At 43.1% G+C, this 16508-nt stretch overlaps 1 protein-coding gene across 1 annotated transcript in view; it reads right to left on the bottom strand.

Moving 5' to 3' along the window:
- The window catches only part of ankrd52a (ankyrin repeat domain 52a), a 29809-nt gene extending 13408 nt beyond the window's left edge, over window positions 1-16401 (bottom strand). The window contains exons 1-21 of the mRNA XM_086104999.1: window positions 16197-16401; window positions 15412-15495; window positions 15237-15315; window positions 14789-14859; window positions 13410-13610; window positions 13240-13327; window positions 9595-9737; window positions 9265-9477; window positions 8537-8615; window positions 8032-8146; window positions 6232-6314; window positions 6028-6145; window positions 4687-4755; window positions 4421-4561; window positions 3778-3840; window positions 3571-3682; window positions 3113-3184; window positions 2829-3030; window positions 1615-1702; window positions 1399-1516; window positions 27-249 (exon numbers count right to left, since the gene is read on the bottom strand). Of these exons, the coding sequence (XP_085961125.1) occupies window positions 27-249; window positions 1399-1516; window positions 1615-1702; window positions 2829-3030; window positions 3113-3184; window positions 3571-3682; window positions 3778-3840; window positions 4421-4561; window positions 4687-4755; window positions 6028-6145; window positions 6232-6314; window positions 8032-8146; window positions 8537-8615; window positions 9265-9477; window positions 9595-9737; window positions 13240-13327; window positions 13410-13610; window positions 14789-14859; window positions 15237-15315; window positions 15412-15495; window positions 16197-16223 (2389 nt within the window). The 5' untranslated portion in view covers window positions 16224-16401. The remainder of the gene's footprint in view (window positions 1-26; window positions 250-1398; window positions 1517-1614; window positions 1703-2828; window positions 3031-3112; window positions 3185-3570; window positions 3683-3777; window positions 3841-4420; window positions 4562-4686; window positions 4756-6027; window positions 6146-6231; window positions 6315-8031; window positions 8147-8536; window positions 8616-9264; window positions 9478-9594; window positions 9738-13239; window positions 13328-13409; window positions 13611-14788; window positions 14860-15236; window positions 15316-15411; window positions 15496-16196) is intronic.
- Window positions 16402-16508: the final 107 nt, after the last annotated feature.

Raw genomic sequence — 16508 nt, 5'->3', positions numbered from 1 at the left:
AAATGTCAAGTGACTTGAAATCAAACCTTTGTACGCAGCCCAATGGAGCGGGGTGTATTGTTTGTTGTCCAGCAGTTTGTCTTGCAGCTCAGTTGCCGCTGTGGCGGCCTGCAACAAATTGGCCAAGATCTCAGTGTGGCCCCTGGAGGCGGCGTAGTGCAGCGGAGTCCGACCGAGGGAGTCCCGACACAGCGCAGAAGCTTTGTGCTCCAGCAGGGTTGCCACACACAAATTGTGGCCCAGCAACGCCTAAAACAACCCCAAAGGTGAGAACATCAAGCATAACCAAGTGGGTACAGTGGCATGTTGAAAGTCCGACAGGCACGAGGTTAAGCAATTTGGAGTTTGATCTTTAAAAAATTGGGGAAAAATATAAGCCCAAAATGCCGCAAAACTTCAGAACATCCATCATGCATGAGGCCACGTCAGATGTCAAAGGTGGGGCGCATCACAGATGTGAGAACAGCACAGTTAGCTGTTTTCAAAGAACACAACTTTCATTCGATCATGCATGTGTGATTAGTTATGCGGCCACATACTGAGCAACACTGGAAAGGGTTTGAGATAGGGCTGAGGCATTTTAGGAAAAGATTAAATTGCTATTTTTCTGCTGGATATTGCAATTTCGTTCCACAATTTTGAAGAAAATTGTTGTGTGTGTGTGTGTGTGGGGGGGGGGGGGTTGTCAAACTCATTCTAGTTGTGGGCCACATTGTAGTTACCGTTTCGCTTGGAGGAGCCGTTCTGACAGTGAAACCAAATAAATAAGGCAGGAATAATGGTTGAATCAACTATTGTTTAAGTTACTGTAATGAGGGCTTTGGGAACAAGAAAATGCTTACAATATATCTCGCATTATTTATTACATATGAGATTTACTAGCAAACATCATGGAAGTTGACATGTTTGATATGCTTTCACGGGCTACATAAAAAAAAAGTTTGTAAACTACTTCCTGGTTCATAAAGGACAACATAAGATTTAGTGGCTGCTCGAATTCTGCCTGCTTCTCAATTTACAGCAAAATAAAGCCGTTCAAATGTGGTTTCATGACTCTTGAGTTCTGACCTAAATTTTCCATTGGCAATTGCTTTGAATGAACATTTATGACAAATGCAAAGGTAAAACCAATAACTTTTAGAGATGTGCTGAACTAATGCTTCAGTGGGTGTGAACTGAATTAAAAAATGTGGGGAGTTAAGACTTAAACACAAAGCTCATCAAAATTAATGAACAGACAACTTTGGTGTGTTCAAGAGAAGCTTGTAAAATCGGAACTTTAATGTAGTCTGTGAATCTGGAATTTCTCCATTGCGAGACTAATAAAGGTTTTCTTATCTTATCTTAGTCTAAAGACACTTGCAGTAGGCATCCATAGAGTGACAGTTTTTGGCTTACCCCTCTGTGCAATGCCGTGCTGCCTCTCTTATCCTTGGCATCTGGAACGGCCTCCTTCGCCAATAGGAAGCGGACGCAGTCAGTGTGACCCCCGAGAACGGCGAGCATTAGAGGTGTCCTGCAGTGCATCACAAGTAACAAAAAAGGAGGATGTTTGATTGAGCACAAGAAGTGTGAAGTCTTTGTTTAGAAGGACACACAGAAAGAAGCACTGACTGGCCAAACTTGTCCGCAACGTTGATGAGGTCGCCCTCCTCCCCACATTCGATCATCTTGTGCAGGCAATCGGAGTGACCGTGAGCAGCTGAAGATACAAATATTTTCTTGTAACAAGAGTACTGACAAGACCTTGACACAATAAAAGAACAAATGCGTAGAACAAATCCTGCCCAAAAATATGAAATCACTGCCACTCTTCTGGCTGGCTTTAAAACACACACGCACGCGCACACGCACACGCACACACACACACACACACACACACACACACACACACACACACACACACACACACACACAGAAATTTAGGAGTCCATGCAGCTACGCAGTTGTTGGGTACGTGCGTGACTTCTCCAATCTAGAAATGACACTATGGATTTATGACCTCATTCAAAGCAACCAGTGGGGAAACAAGCTTGCCTGTCACAAAAAAAATATTTTACACTCCTTCAACATCTATTTGAAGTGGAGATCTTTGGACATGTCAAACCTGTCATGAACCTGTCTGTCACTCTCTGATCGCTTTGACGATGCTGTTTAGCGAGGAGGCTTCTTTACATCCGGCAAGGGAGTATTTTGCAACTTGCCCCCCCCCCCCCCAACAATCTATGAAGTCAAACCCACCGCTCAGCTCCCCGACAGGCAGCAGCTGAGCGTGTGTATGTGTCTGCAGCCCTGTTCGCGTCACTAACAAACCACTACTAAATAAAATAATAATTACAAAACAAAACAACATTGTGTCCTGTAAAACGAATCCATTATGCTGTATTTGGCAAGATATTTGCACATCTCTATTATTTTGTAGATTTATGATCGAAAATGAATAAAACGGATCTTTTTCACCCGACACTGGATGAGTTGAAAACAAAATAAACCTTAGTCACCAAATAATAGATGTCTCCATCTATTATTAACTCATTCAGTCCCAGCCAATTCTAGACCAAGTGTGAAAATACGTTTAAAAAGGTCTTTGGGAGTGAATGAGTTAATCTATTATCAATGCCTTGAAGCGCTTTTATTTTGAAGTTATTCTGCGTACTGTGTCGCGGCGCAACGGCTTACTTGTACAAATAACAATTTGTCAATGTTTTTTTTATTGCCGTATGCAGGCTTTCTATGTCCGGCAGTGATTATTTGGCTGAAATTCTGGGACAGTGATATGATAACATCTGCTCCCAAAGTTAACCACAACTCACAGCGAACTTGCATACCTGCAACATGAATCGGGGTCCAAATGAGGCGGTTGTCGTTAAGGAGACATGATGCTCCCTGGGCCAAGAGCACCTCCACGCAGTGGGCGTAGCCTTTCTGGGCAGCCAGGTAGAGCACAGAGCGGCCAGCAGCATCTTGCATATCCACATAGGCAGCCGTCTCAGTCAGCACACGCAGCGCCTGCCAGTGTCCCCTGTCAGCCTGCACGGAAGGTAGGGGGCAAGAATAGTTGTTTATATTCTTGCGCCAGAAGCCACGAGCCATATATTGAAAAGATACTCACAGCAAGATGCAGGGGGCTAACTGGAATGCTGCTCTCTATGTCGCCAAGTGCATTAAAGGACATCTCCAGAAGCTAACACACACATTCAAACTTGCGTGAACACATTTTGTGTGAAACGGTAAGCAACATTTACCACCTCCTCTGATCATATACTGTACATCCTGGAGGACCTCAAAACTCAAATACAATAGTACAGAAATGCTAGTCGACCTTCAAGTCATTTGGATTTTTTGGGAGGGGTTGGGGGAATGAGTCCTTAACTCATTCAGCACCAGCCAATTCTGGACCAAGTCTGAAAAGACGTTTAAAAACGTCTTTGGGAGTGAATGAGTTAAATGCTTGCTGAACTAAGCTCACCTTCTAATGAGAATTTCAGACTTGTGTGAAACTTTTCCACTCAAAAGGTTAGTCCTATTTAATGTAGTCGAGGTTCGATTAAATAAACAATTTGCACTTACCAGTTCCAGGTTCTGTGTGTTGCCATGATAAGCTGCATAGTGGACAGCGCTGTAACCCTTAGCGTTAACCATCGAGGGATCAGCACCATTATCCAGAAGATGCTCCAAGCAACTGTTTGTAAATAGGAAAGACACGTGGATGTTCAGTCATGGTGTGACCAACAAAAGGCAAATGTAGTGGAGCAGATGTCAGCAGTGCAAACTCACAAGTATGACTCCTTCACCTCTTCTTCATCATGCTGATGATTTCCATAAAAATGTCCATCACCTCTGAAAAAAAATGTTTTTAAAGGAATTAAAGGAGATTTGTTTCTTAAGTTCTCTGCTGGCATCTCACAAGGGTGACCACTTTACACAAAGATGATCGGTTCTAAGTAAAATATTAACATTTTAATGATGTTGAAATTTTGGAAAACTTTCTTTACTGTAGGAAGCTTAAGGGAGTCATTTACAAAGTATTTGTAAATGTAATTTCTCATTTAAATCACAAGTACGGTAATTGAGTGTGGCTTCTTTTGCTGCATGACAACATTCTTATGTCGCCGTGCAAATTAGTTTATTGCACGCCATTCGTAATTTTGAAACATTGAGGAACCCCTGCACTGGGAATAGGACTTCACAGTATCTGCCTTTTCTAACAGAAAAAGGCTAATCGCGAGTCCAGCCGCGTGAAACTGAGACGGTGTGGCGGAGGGGACAACTGGCCATTATTTCCACGTCGTAGTACTTTGTTACCAAATCGTTTTCATCCAACCGTCACACCTTTAACATTCCATGACTGTCAAAATTCCACGACATATAGCAATTGATTAGAGCTTGTTTGCCCTGGTTGATTGTTGTTGTGTCTCACCTGCTGAAGGCTTGCGAGGCTGCAGAGTAGTGCAGGGGGGTGCAGCCTGTTTGGTCAGGCTCATTGATCTCAGCACCAGCGCTCACCAGGGTCACAGTGCACTGATACCTCCCATTAGCAGCCGCATAGTGTAATGGTGTCCTAGTAACAAGAAAGCAAAACATGGGCCATGTATTCCTATTAAACAGGTACAAGACAACAGTTGCATAGACATTTTTGTACACATTCACTGAAGTTGTCGAATGAAGTCCAGTGGAAACGCTCACCTTCCCATTAGGTCCCTCCTGTTCAAGTCCGTGCCACTACTTAAGAGCAAGTTCAGACATTCAACATTTCTGGAAAGACACACAACCGTGGATATTAAGTATGTATGCTTTCACAAAGGGGAAAACCAAGAACAACAGAGATGGTCTGACGTAAAGAGGAAGAAAAAAATAGTCCAGTTGACGACAGAGTGCTCCAGATGTTGGAACAAAAGCAAAAATTAAGCTCCGAAAAGTGTCGTGTGGAATCACATTTTTTTCATAGCCTTTTAATTAAGCCAGTTCTAGTACTGTACAATTTCTGCAGTCTTAAGATGAAAGCATGCCACACAAGTCCATTAATTTGGCTTAAAATGCATTTATCTCTTTTGTGTTTGCCACTAAAAACAGTGGCAGAGACTGCGAGAATGTGGTGATATTCTTTACGCTGTTTGTCATTAACTGTTCGTTCAACGTAGTTTCAACAAAGCATCACTACCATTGCCATTTGCGTAACATTAGGTTCACAAGCTTAATGCTAACATAGTACAAAACACCAGAGACAGTCAAGAACGAGATATAATTCTACACCACCAAACAACTGTTATACCACACAACAGCAACACATTACAAATAGAACATACAGCAGTACCAAGTGACAGAGATTCTCAGCTCTGTGGAAACAGAACTACTTGTTGACATCATCGATCAAATCTACCTGCGTTACATTATTGCCTGTCAGGCGACAGTGCACTCGCGCATTTGTTTACGTGTAATATTCGGTATGTGGCTTATAATGGGACCATTTTTTAGTGGGTGCAGCTGAACAGTATATGCTGATCAATGTATTGCAGTGGAGCTTGCATGAATAGTGTGTTGGCCTTTAGAAGTCAGGCATAGTTAAGGTTTTATTGGTCATTCCACGGAACATTCCATTTGTTGAGGAAGGTTGTAAAGCAATTGCGCAGGTCATAAAAAGATCGTGGGGGTCAGACCATCTGTTTCTCGACAGGATGTGCTTGGTTGCAGGAGCATAGATCAAAGAAGAGAAACTATTTGCACCTCATGCATACAGAAAGTGATACCGTCACCTTGGGGCATGCTCACAGAGGCAATAAGATCAGGAGGGAAAAAAAGGCGGGGAATACAAAGATCTGCAGGCTTCTCCAGGAGCTGAACCTGCTGTTTGAGTCCACTTTTGAGATCATTCGTTTTTAGCTTTTGCTAAATCTTATTGAAGGACTAATATTATAATTGTTAAACTTTGACCAGGCGCCAGAGTCATTATTCGAGCAAATGGACACGTTGGCCCTTCTGATTGAACAAAATGGTTACCCCCATATGTAGGCGACTCCACCTACTTACCCTCCAGAGGCAGCAGCGTGTAGACAGGTCCTACCAAAGTTGTCAGGGGTGTTAATGTCAAACCCTGCCGACAGCACGTGTTCCTTACTCATGGAGGAGACGATGCTGTACAGCTGACCTGTGAGGAAGGCGGATTCATGAGTTGACTCCAAAATACACACCGCAAGAGTGGTTTAAGTGTATGCGTCCCCCCCCGTCACAAACCTGAGGAGAGTAACTTGCGACAACAGTCTGAAAACCCGTACAGCACAGCTAAGTGCAAGGCGAACATTCCATGGATCCCACGTCTGGAAAAGCACACAAGAACAGAAAAACAGCCTTTGTAACATATCGCTGCTGTCCCTAAAAACAATCTAACATGAAATGCCAAACACAGTGCGGCATTGGGAGCCCAGTCATGTTGTTTTGCAGTCAGCCAAAGACTCAAGGCCCAGACTCAGTCCAAAGGCTAAATCAGCCATTAGACCACACGTGGGCAATTCATTTTCAAAACGGTTCATCTCAGAAACTGGAATGCTTATCGAAGGCCATGACAACATGGCAACCGTAATAAGCTGCTACATCTGCAGATATGGAATATTTTCTTGCAATGGGGAAATACAAAATTGGGACAATAACCGGTTTGACGATTTACCGTGGTTTTAAAGTCATGGTTTCAATAACCGCAAATACTGCCTGTCACCAGTAATAAGATGCTCTTTTCTTTTTTGAAGGGAAGTGTAAGCAGCGCACAATATGATGGGCTGCTTGCAGAGTTGAGCAAACTTGCGGTCCCTTTGAAGTTAATTGCCTCCAATTCATCCCCACACCTTATCTGCAAATAGCTACTGCAAAGAAGGGGGGGGGGGGTTAGATGAAGGGAAGAGGGGGGATGGACGGAGGATAGACGAAAGAGACAGGATGCCTTTGCATTGCCCCCCCCCCAACCCCCCAAATAAAATACGTCCCCGGGTCTGCAAGAGTAGTGCACGGCTCTGTTATAGCAGCTCACCAGTAATGTGTGTGACTTGCTAATAAGATTTAAAACAGAAGAATGATAAAAAAAAAATTAAATTCATATGATATACATTTCTTAACGTACAAAGATGCTAAAATGTTTGAAAATTAAAATTGATTGCGTTGAATGAAAAATAAAAATACTGTTGTTATTGGCCCAAATATTTCCAAAAAGGCCATTTTGGATCTGTGATTATCATACCGTGATACGGCGATATTTCTGCTCACGGTTATCATCATGTCAGAATCTAACATCCACCCATGCCTGAGCAGAAGCTGTTGTAATTATTTGGTATATACAGTACACCCATTAAACATATGTATGAAGTATCAGATAATGAATGGATAAACATATGTGCATACATAATTTTGCTGAAATTATGAGCACCAACAATTAACTCCTCTATCCATTCATAATGTTTTTCAAGGCCAATCTTGTCTCTCCACTGTGGCGGAAATGAGAACATCTCTAACATGAGGATCACCGTGGGCATCGTAACAAGTCGCTTTTTTGAGACCGTTGCTAAAGGGGTTGCAAAAAAAGCTAAACATTGCTTAGTCGTTGCCCGTGGTCCCACCCACACATCAAAGTACAAACTTTGCATACTCAAAGGTTAAAGCTGTACAAAGACTGTGGGCTCAATGTGGCATCTAAGCCTCACTTTGCCCAGGGCTGCATTAAACTCGGAAATATGCCAAGTTCAGTGTTAAATATCGGTGCTTCAATGACATTGCCAGCTTTGTTTAAAAGTTCTGTTTTACCTTGTCATCACCTGACACAAGCTGAGAAAGACCATAATAGGAAGCTGTTTATCATTCAAAACCATAATTACAACCACACATAAGTACTCATATGGAAATTACACCACCGAGAAGTCCAATTAAAATGTTTTTTTTTTTTAACTATTAAGTGATTGACATGGTTGTCATTTGACAGCTACAATTAGGTTCTTCATGTTTGTGAAGGCTTTGCTCTGCGTATTATGTGATGGTGTCTCTGGTGGCTACCTGGCCGTGTCTGCTCCGTTGGTCATTAGAGTGCTGATCAGCAGTTCGTGGCCAAACTTAGCAGCGACATGGAGAGGAGTATTGCCATATCTATCCACACAATCGATTTCGCCACCTGTTGGGATACAATGAATTGCACACATATATTAATGAGGAACCTATGACACAATGTGCAGAATAAGGGTTTGCCCCTCCAGCCCGCTACTTTTGTTAACATTGCTCGATGGTTTCCCTGATTTCTTCATGAACAATCCACATATCTTTCCCGAAAAAAAAAAGGCAAGAATTACAGAAGGTATGGATCTACGACAGCAGATGATTTAGTGTTGATGCAAATCAGGATTTTACTGACTTTTTGAGTGATTGGTAGTTGGCATTCTAGTGACGTTTTACACAAACATTTCAGTAGATAAAAGGATCGTGCTTCGCTTGGTGTAGATACAAAAAGGTACACAACTCTTTTTGATGATGTGTGAAAATAGCCTTCTTTCTGAACCAAACCTACCGTTCTGGATGAGGATCTGAGAGCGGGTGAAACGTCCATGAATGGCTGCCATGTGCAGGGGACTCTTCCCTTCTTTGCTCTGTTGCAGAGAAAGAACAAGGGCAAGTTTAGTTACGACACTAGAACACAATCTTAGTTTATGAGCGGATGAGATTACAATGAGTCAGAAAAAAGGGCACTGAGTTCGAGTTCTCCCCAAAAAACAAATCAATATGGTAACAATCACTTGGCTCAATTCTTGTTATATTATTTGTTATTAAAATACTGTCATTATCAAAACCTTATGGTGTCTATCAACGCAATCCTGTAATAAGATATTCTGATTTACATGTAAAGACCTCAACATTTTGCAAATTGTACATGCATTTTTCTTCTTTAAATGGACCTTAAAAAAAACATTGTAAACAAATGGTTGTGTTTCTGGAAGACCAGCCTACCCATTAAATGTAAAATTAAACAACCAAATTAATCTTTTGCCATTGGCTCATTTTGGAAATTGTTTCTTGAGTCATCCATTCTGAATTCTGCGGATTTGTGACATCACAATTGGGCCAGTTTACAAAAGACCCCCCCTCCCCCACAGAGTCTCGCCGCCCACGAGTAGGCAGCTGGGCCAGACGAAAGTTGTTAAAAAGTTACCAGATCCAAGTTGGTTACAGAGTGACCGCCCACCGATGAAGCTCCTACTATGAGGACTTAAAATAAATAAATTAATGAAGAATACTGACTTGCTGGTTCACATCTGCCCCGTTGTTGACCAACAACTCCAGACAGAGGGCGCCATTAGTGGAGACAGCGGCCAGGTGCAGAGGTGTGTAGCCACACCTGTTGGGCTGATTCACGTTGGCCCCGTGGTTGACCAACTCGGTGGCCACCGCCTCCTGCCCCATATAGCACGCCATGTGGAGCGCCGTGTTCCCAAATGCGTTGGGCTCGTCAATCTTGAGAAGGGGTGAAATTTCCACAAAGTGCCCATTGTTTTTTTTTTTCAAAGACTCAAATTGAAATGGAAAGAAAGACACACCAAAAAAAAACCAAAACCCTGTCATTTGTCTTACCTCTGCCCCCATCCTCAGCAGGTATTTTACAATTTCAATGAAGCCACTCGCGGCGGCAGCATGGAGAGGCGTGTAGCCCTGCTTATCCTTGCTGCTCTTGTCTGCCCCACGCGACACCAGCAGCTTCACAACTTCCACATGGCCTACATCGCATCACATGAACATCAAGAGCACTCCGTCAAGCAGGGTACGCTATTAATCATCCATCCCACCCTTCCATTCAAAGTCAGCAAAAGCCCAATTATAACTATTATTTGTAAACATTAGAAATGATGCCTTTCAAAGATAATCCTGGTCCATTCGTGATTTTCCCTCCCTAATCGGCTCGGAAAAAAATTTTCATTACTCACGATCACAAATCTGTGTATGCTGTCAACAGAGTTCAGATGAGCTGATTGAGACTTGAAACAGAATGATAGCCAATTATTAAGCTAATTTAATCTTACGCTATTGCCAGTCATTAGTCATGTTGGAATAAAAAAGACAAAGAATTAGCAACAGCATTAAAGTTATCTGATAAGCTAACAGTTAACCTAGCTTCTTCTATGACAACTATTGCTGCTGCTTTTCTTTGTATTCTCTGTCAGTCTGGATGCTGCGCTACCAAACTGCCTGTCACGGATCAGTCTTATTACTACAACAATCATTTGGTTTGGGGAAGGAGATTCACAGTTATCGATAAAAATATAATTGTGTAACTGTTGTATGCTGTATTGGTCATCCTGAATTCACAACACACTAAATGCATTAAGCACACACATGCTGATTGCTTCCTCAGCATGTGTGGGGTGTCTCACATAAAAGAAATAAATAAAATAAATAAAAAAAAGGTCACGATGTTAAAGATTGGTGTACATAAACCCAGCTTTGTAATAGTGCCAAAATGTTTGTAAAGTTAGGGCCACATACAGGTAATAAGACGTGTGTCAGGAGGAATAAGGGGCATACTGTACTGTCCTGCAGGGTTCCCACTCTTCCACTTGCTTTTTATTTATGGACCTTTTAAGGACTTTTGAGGGCTAATTTAGCAATTTTTTAAAAGGACGTTTTCTCCATTCAGCGGTGGATTTAATGCCCGCTCAGCAATATGCAGGCTGAACAGAAAGCCACATATCACTGAGCTGGTGTTCAAACCATTGCTGCCAAAGGAAGGGCACACCTTTATTTTTAGGGGCAATCAGCTAACCCTTTATTTGACATACTGGATGTCAAATTTTCATTGTCCTACCTGTAATAAATGAAAAAAAAAACTTGAATTCATTCTCAAATAAAGTACCGTATTTTCACGACTATAAGGCACCATTAAAAGTCTTAAATTTTCTCCAAAATGGACAGGACGCCTTATGATGCAGAGCGTCTTGTGTATGCGCTACATATATGGAGAGAGAGAGAGAGAGAGAGAGAGAGAGAGAGAGAGAGAGAGAGAAAAGGCAGACGTGAGTTAGAGGCATGCGGGGAAGAAGTCTGCCAATGAGTGAAGGGTGGGCGTGTAAGTGGACGCTAAAGGGACGCTACAAGCAGGTACCAACACCTGTATAGAGTGTGGCTATGTGCATTGTTGCAAAACAACTTCGGTTTTGGTTTCTAAGAACCCCCGAAAATAAATTCTACAAAGAGACACGCCTACGAAGCTCAGTTCAAACTTCAAGCCATCGGTTATGCTTTTGGCATGCGTGCCCATCTCACAGCAGCGGTGAAAAACCAAGTCAAGCAAATGAACTCTGAGCTTGCCGTTATTCCCGGAGGCTTGACTAAAGAACTCCAACCGCTGGACATCGGCATCAACCGGGCGTTCTAAAGGGGTGTTCACACGGCAAGATTTGGTCCGGTGCTACGCCGGGGCTGCCCCAGTAGAGCGTTCACACGTGCAAATTAGCTCCGGCGTAGCCCCGGAAAACAGCTTACACCGGACCAAATTTGATCCACCTCAGGGAGGTGGTTTAAAAATTTGCTCCGGAGCAAATGCTTGTTAGCGAAGCAGCACCGGTGTAAATTTGCACGTGTGAACGCAACTGGGTTAAATTTGCTCCAGAGCGAATGCTTGTGAAGAGTTTACGTACGGCGAGAATGCGTTGCTTTCGCGCTCTGTCGGACTTCCGTCATGTGTTTGTTTAATAACGACACAAGACTTGGCTGGTAACATCTTTCCTTTTGTAGGAGACTGGACTGTCTCGGAGTTGTTTGTGTAGTTTGTTCCTTTGTTATGTGTTCACAACCCCCCGCCCCCCATATAATTTATTTTGTGATTTCCTCTCTTGATTTTCTGTTTGGCGCATTACGTGTTTGCTTTTCTGAGTGTCATTGAAGTCATCGTTGATTTACGTTTTCGGGGGCGGTCACTCTCGAGCAGAAGGCACAGAGACCGAGAAGGAGAAGGACGTGCCTGTCCAGTAGTCGCTTGAGTTGTGTATACGTTTTAAAAAGAACCAACACGACAGCTCATTTGTTTTCTGTCGTTTTGCTCCGCTGCAGAAACTGCCGTGTGAACGCAAGTGGGGCTGCACCGACGCTGTGCCGATGCAGACACGCTCAGCGGCTTTGTACGTGTGAACGCTCCACACAATTTGCTGCGGTGCAAAATATATCGCAACAAAATACATCGGTGCAGCGCCGGAGCAAATGTGTGCCGTGTGAACACCCCTAAAGTAAAGTTGCGACTGGGCGTTCAAAGTAAAGTTGCGAACGGCATGGAAACAATGAATGATCGATGGCAAACACGACTTTACAAAGAGTGAGAGGCAGCGCCGGGCGAGTTACGCCACAATTTGCGAATGGATTGTGGCTGCTTGGACGAACGTGTCTGCTTGCACTGTTGTTCGAGTTTTTGGCAAAGCCGGCATCATTTCTGTGGAGCCACATGGCAATGAGAGTGACCGACAACGAGAGGGAACGCGGCGTTTTTGATGGATTACCGGTACTTGCACAATTGTTCAATTCTGATACAGAGGATGAGGACTTTGATTGATTTCTGGGTGATGATTGATCGAAAAACGTGAGTACATTGTACAATGGTTAAATAAAATACAACGGAACTCAGTTTTGCTTCCGTTGCCTTTTTAAAAACGTGTTTTTAGCTTGTATCTGTATGCCTTGGCATGCTACCGTATGCTTCAAGCTAACGTGTTTTTAGCGCGCGCATGAATGCCGTATGTTTAAGCTGGCGTATGTTTTACCACTTTAAAATTGCGCCCAATAATACAGTGTGTTTTGTCTATGTGTAAAATACAGAAATAGCACCCATTAATGAGACTGCGCCCAACCATACGGTGCGCCGAATGGTCGTGAAAATACGGTACACAAAGAAAATTTTAAATTGAGAACACATAAAACTTAAATTTATTTTCAAATAATATTTTTTAAAGGATTTTATTGATTTTAGAAGCTTTCCCTGAAAATTAAGGACAATTAAGAATATAACTAGAACTTAGAACTTCTTTTTAATGGATTTTTATTAACTTTAAGGACCTGTGGGAACCTGTGGTGGAATTCTTTTTTTAGGTATGGAACAAGGCAAAAGTCAAAATGGGAAAGATCCTTGTTTTTTTTATTCTCCTGTACACTGACTGATGACGCCCGACAAACAAATGAAACAAAAGTGAGTTGGTTGACACTACAGCACAAAGATGCAAGATTTTTGTGAGTTACCCAAGTAAGCAGCAGAGTGGATGGGCTGTCGCTCCTTCTTATCGATGGCACTCAGGTTGGCTCCCTTATTCAACAGCAGCTTCACCATCTAGCAGAAATTCCATACGTATTTGTGCTTTGTCGTTTTGAGGAGCATTTCTTGTGTCCAGCTCTCTGTAAGAGTGCCTCACCTCCTGGAATCCACTCTGAGCGGCATGGTGCAGTGCAGTTCTGCCGGTGCGATCAGCCATGTTCAGGTTACTCAGCTGGCTCAGCAAGGCCTCGGCGCATCGCGTGGCCCGGTTGGCGGCCGCCACGTGCAGCGCCGTTTGCCAGAACTTGTCTCGGGCGTTGGCATCAGCACCGCGCCTCAGCAGCAGACCCACTGCCCTCTGTAGACACAAAGGGCACTTTGTGCTGTTTCCACTCGGGTGTATTTCCTTGAGTTAGCAGTTTTCGTTGTCTCTCTATAATTTTCTCCTTCCTGAACATGCAAGTGTTCTTGCTGCCATTATCATACAAGTCACACAAGTCAGTTAACTTAATTCTAACATTCAAATGGAAACTTTTACACATGGGCAAACATAAATTGCGATCATTATTGAGGTCATTTTAAACCAATGGAAAAAGGTTATGTTAACACAAAAATGGCAGTCACGCACAAAAATAAAACAAAGCAGCAAAGGCATATGCTTTGTGGAAACAATTAGAAGTGTTTTAGTTTACTGTAGTTGACCATCTACTACTACTACAAGAAAATCTACCCGTGTCACACTACGGTCATCGGTGAGCTAAAATATGCACAATCATTGGTTGTCTTGGAAAGATTATCGTGAGGAATCATTGTGTGGTGCGTTGGGAGTGCGCTCAAAGAAAATTCCTAATTTTGTCACGGTGTTTGTTTAAACTTGACCTATGGGAAAGTTTTAGCAACCTGAAAAGTTGCGTTGGGAGTGCACTCAAAGAAAATTCCCAATTTTGTCAACGTGTTCGATCAACTGTGATCCAGAGACCAGCATCATGAAGTACTTTAATGCAGACTCTTTAAATTCCTGCGAGCTCTTGACGTTGTACCATTTTGAACAGAAATGAGGAATTTCAAACTTAATGGACCTTTTTCTAACCAAATTTTCGGGACAGCTGACGAGACTTCTCTGAGAAGTCAGACTTTGAGCATAACAGTCAACCAGTAACCTTTTGAATAGCCCTTGCTATCATCATGAGATAATTATATATTTGACAATTTTTTTTTCTTTTTTGGTAAAACAGAACATTTAAAACAATAGATAGCAACAATAGTTATATGTTAGCATTGCAAATATCATTTTGGTGAAAGAGCTCCTATATAACGGTGGGTTAACTTGAGCAAAGGGAAACAAAAAATGTTCATTACTTAAGTTAATTTGGAGCAACTGTGGTTTACATCATGGGTCTAATAAGTTATTCTCACCACTGTAAATACGAATAACACATTACATCAGCAGAGAAATTGCACAGGTATCACATGATGAAGGTTGCAAGTTGATATTACACATTTTGATATTTAAAAAAAATGAAGCATGTTACTTACTTCGTTCCTGGAAGCAGCTGCCCTGTGCAAGGGGGTGAGCCATACATGGTCTTTCGCGTTCACATTGGCACCTGAGGGTACAAAGGTATCAATTACATTGAGGCTGAGTAGGATTTGACAGTTTGGGGTTCAAAAGAAGATAAAACAGTATCGTTGCTGTGGTGCCTCAAATGTTTTCCGATAACGCCAGGGGTTACAGTTTTTCCTGTGTGGCGAGCTGGTATGCGTGTGACAGTTAATCGTCAAGTGTCTCGGTGCGAGTTGCCGACTGTCATTTGTTAGCAAAGTTCACACAGGATGGACTGGGCTGAGATGTATTGAAAGCATGTAGGCGGGGAGGGAGTGGGTGGGGGGGGTGACAACAAAAAGTATTTGGTCACTCTATGTGTAAATGTGTATTTTCACTTGTTGATAAGTGCAGTATAGTAAACCAAAGCACATGTCTAACCTGATTCAATGAGGAGGTCCATGATATGAACATCACCCATGCATGCAGCAGCATGAAGAGGCGTACGGCGCTCTTGGTCCTGATCAATTAGAAAAAGAATGAAAATCCCGTTCCATGGCCTTCATGATCAGAATCGTGTTGAACAACAACAAGCTCTGCTCCTGTGCACACCTACCAGTGCATTGACATCCTCCTTTTTGTGCAATAATAGTTGTACTTCGTCAGCATTACGGTTGAAGATGGCCTGGACCAGAGGAGGCTGAAACCCACAAATACAGCACAGTCACAATCGTAAGGAGGAACATGGGGCGGGATGGTCAAAGACACCGCTTGGCTATTTCCATTGCATTAAGCCTTACTTACAATAGTTCTCATTTTAATATTTTTTTTCCGGGTCTATAATAATGCGACGCATGTGAAGTTGCACCCTAATTTCATTGTGCATGCATTCTACAGTGACTACACTGTAAAGGTTTCACATTCCATTCTAACCATACGCTAACGTTGCAGCAAACCGCATTCCATTCAACTCGGACTAATCGATCGGTGATGTATTAATTTGCATTTATATTCTACTGCCCTACATCAGCCATAACATTTTAGGCGACCTTACACGCGATATTGGGGCTAACGCAAAAAGACGACATCCCCAGCAAATAGATAGATCCCTCATGGAGGCCTACACTACATTGGGCCTGAGTGTCTCTCTTGCTGGTTTCGTCGAAAGGATTTGGTTAGCCGCAAGCTAAAGCGCAGATCCGGAATTATTACGGGGAATTCAAATACCGCCCCCACCCAAAAAGAAATGAACGTCGTGATAACTACAACGCCGCCATCAACCCGATGAATCTGTGGGATGCGTATAAACCGAGAATTTTAAAACAAGTCGATCTTTCGAATGGGCGCCGTGATGCGCAGAGGAGCTTGCCAGCAAATAGACGGCGCCCCTCGTCGGCGTACCTGGTCTGCAATGTTGAGTACTCCCATCTCCCGAACTCAGCCGGGACGGAGCTCCTTCATGGGGCTGAAACTTAGAGGTATACTGCGGCGCGCTGCTGTTTCCACCCTTTAATTGACATCCATCGCCAGCGGAGAACACGAATGCGACTCCCTCTCGATCTGACACTGTTGTTGTCTGCATCTGATGTCGGCTTGGACGATGCTGCCTGCCGCTGCCCAGCCTCGCGCTGGTCCGCCTACAGGCTCGGCGGGCGCTAGACGCCTGTTGGTCATATGGCGACATCGTGTGGCCAAAGCGTATACTGTACACCA

The sequence above is a fragment of the Hippocampus guttulatus genome, chromosome 1 (genome assembly GCF_054856545.1).
Source record: "Hippocampus guttulatus isolate MCC_2025c chromosome 1, RoL_Hgut_1.0, whole genome shotgun sequence".
In the NCBI taxonomy this organism is placed as follows: domain Eukaryota; kingdom Metazoa; phylum Chordata; class Actinopteri; order Syngnathiformes; family Syngnathidae; genus Hippocampus; species Hippocampus guttulatus.
Note: the sequence above shows the minus strand (reverse complement) of the source record. Positions and strands in the feature narration are given on the sequence as shown.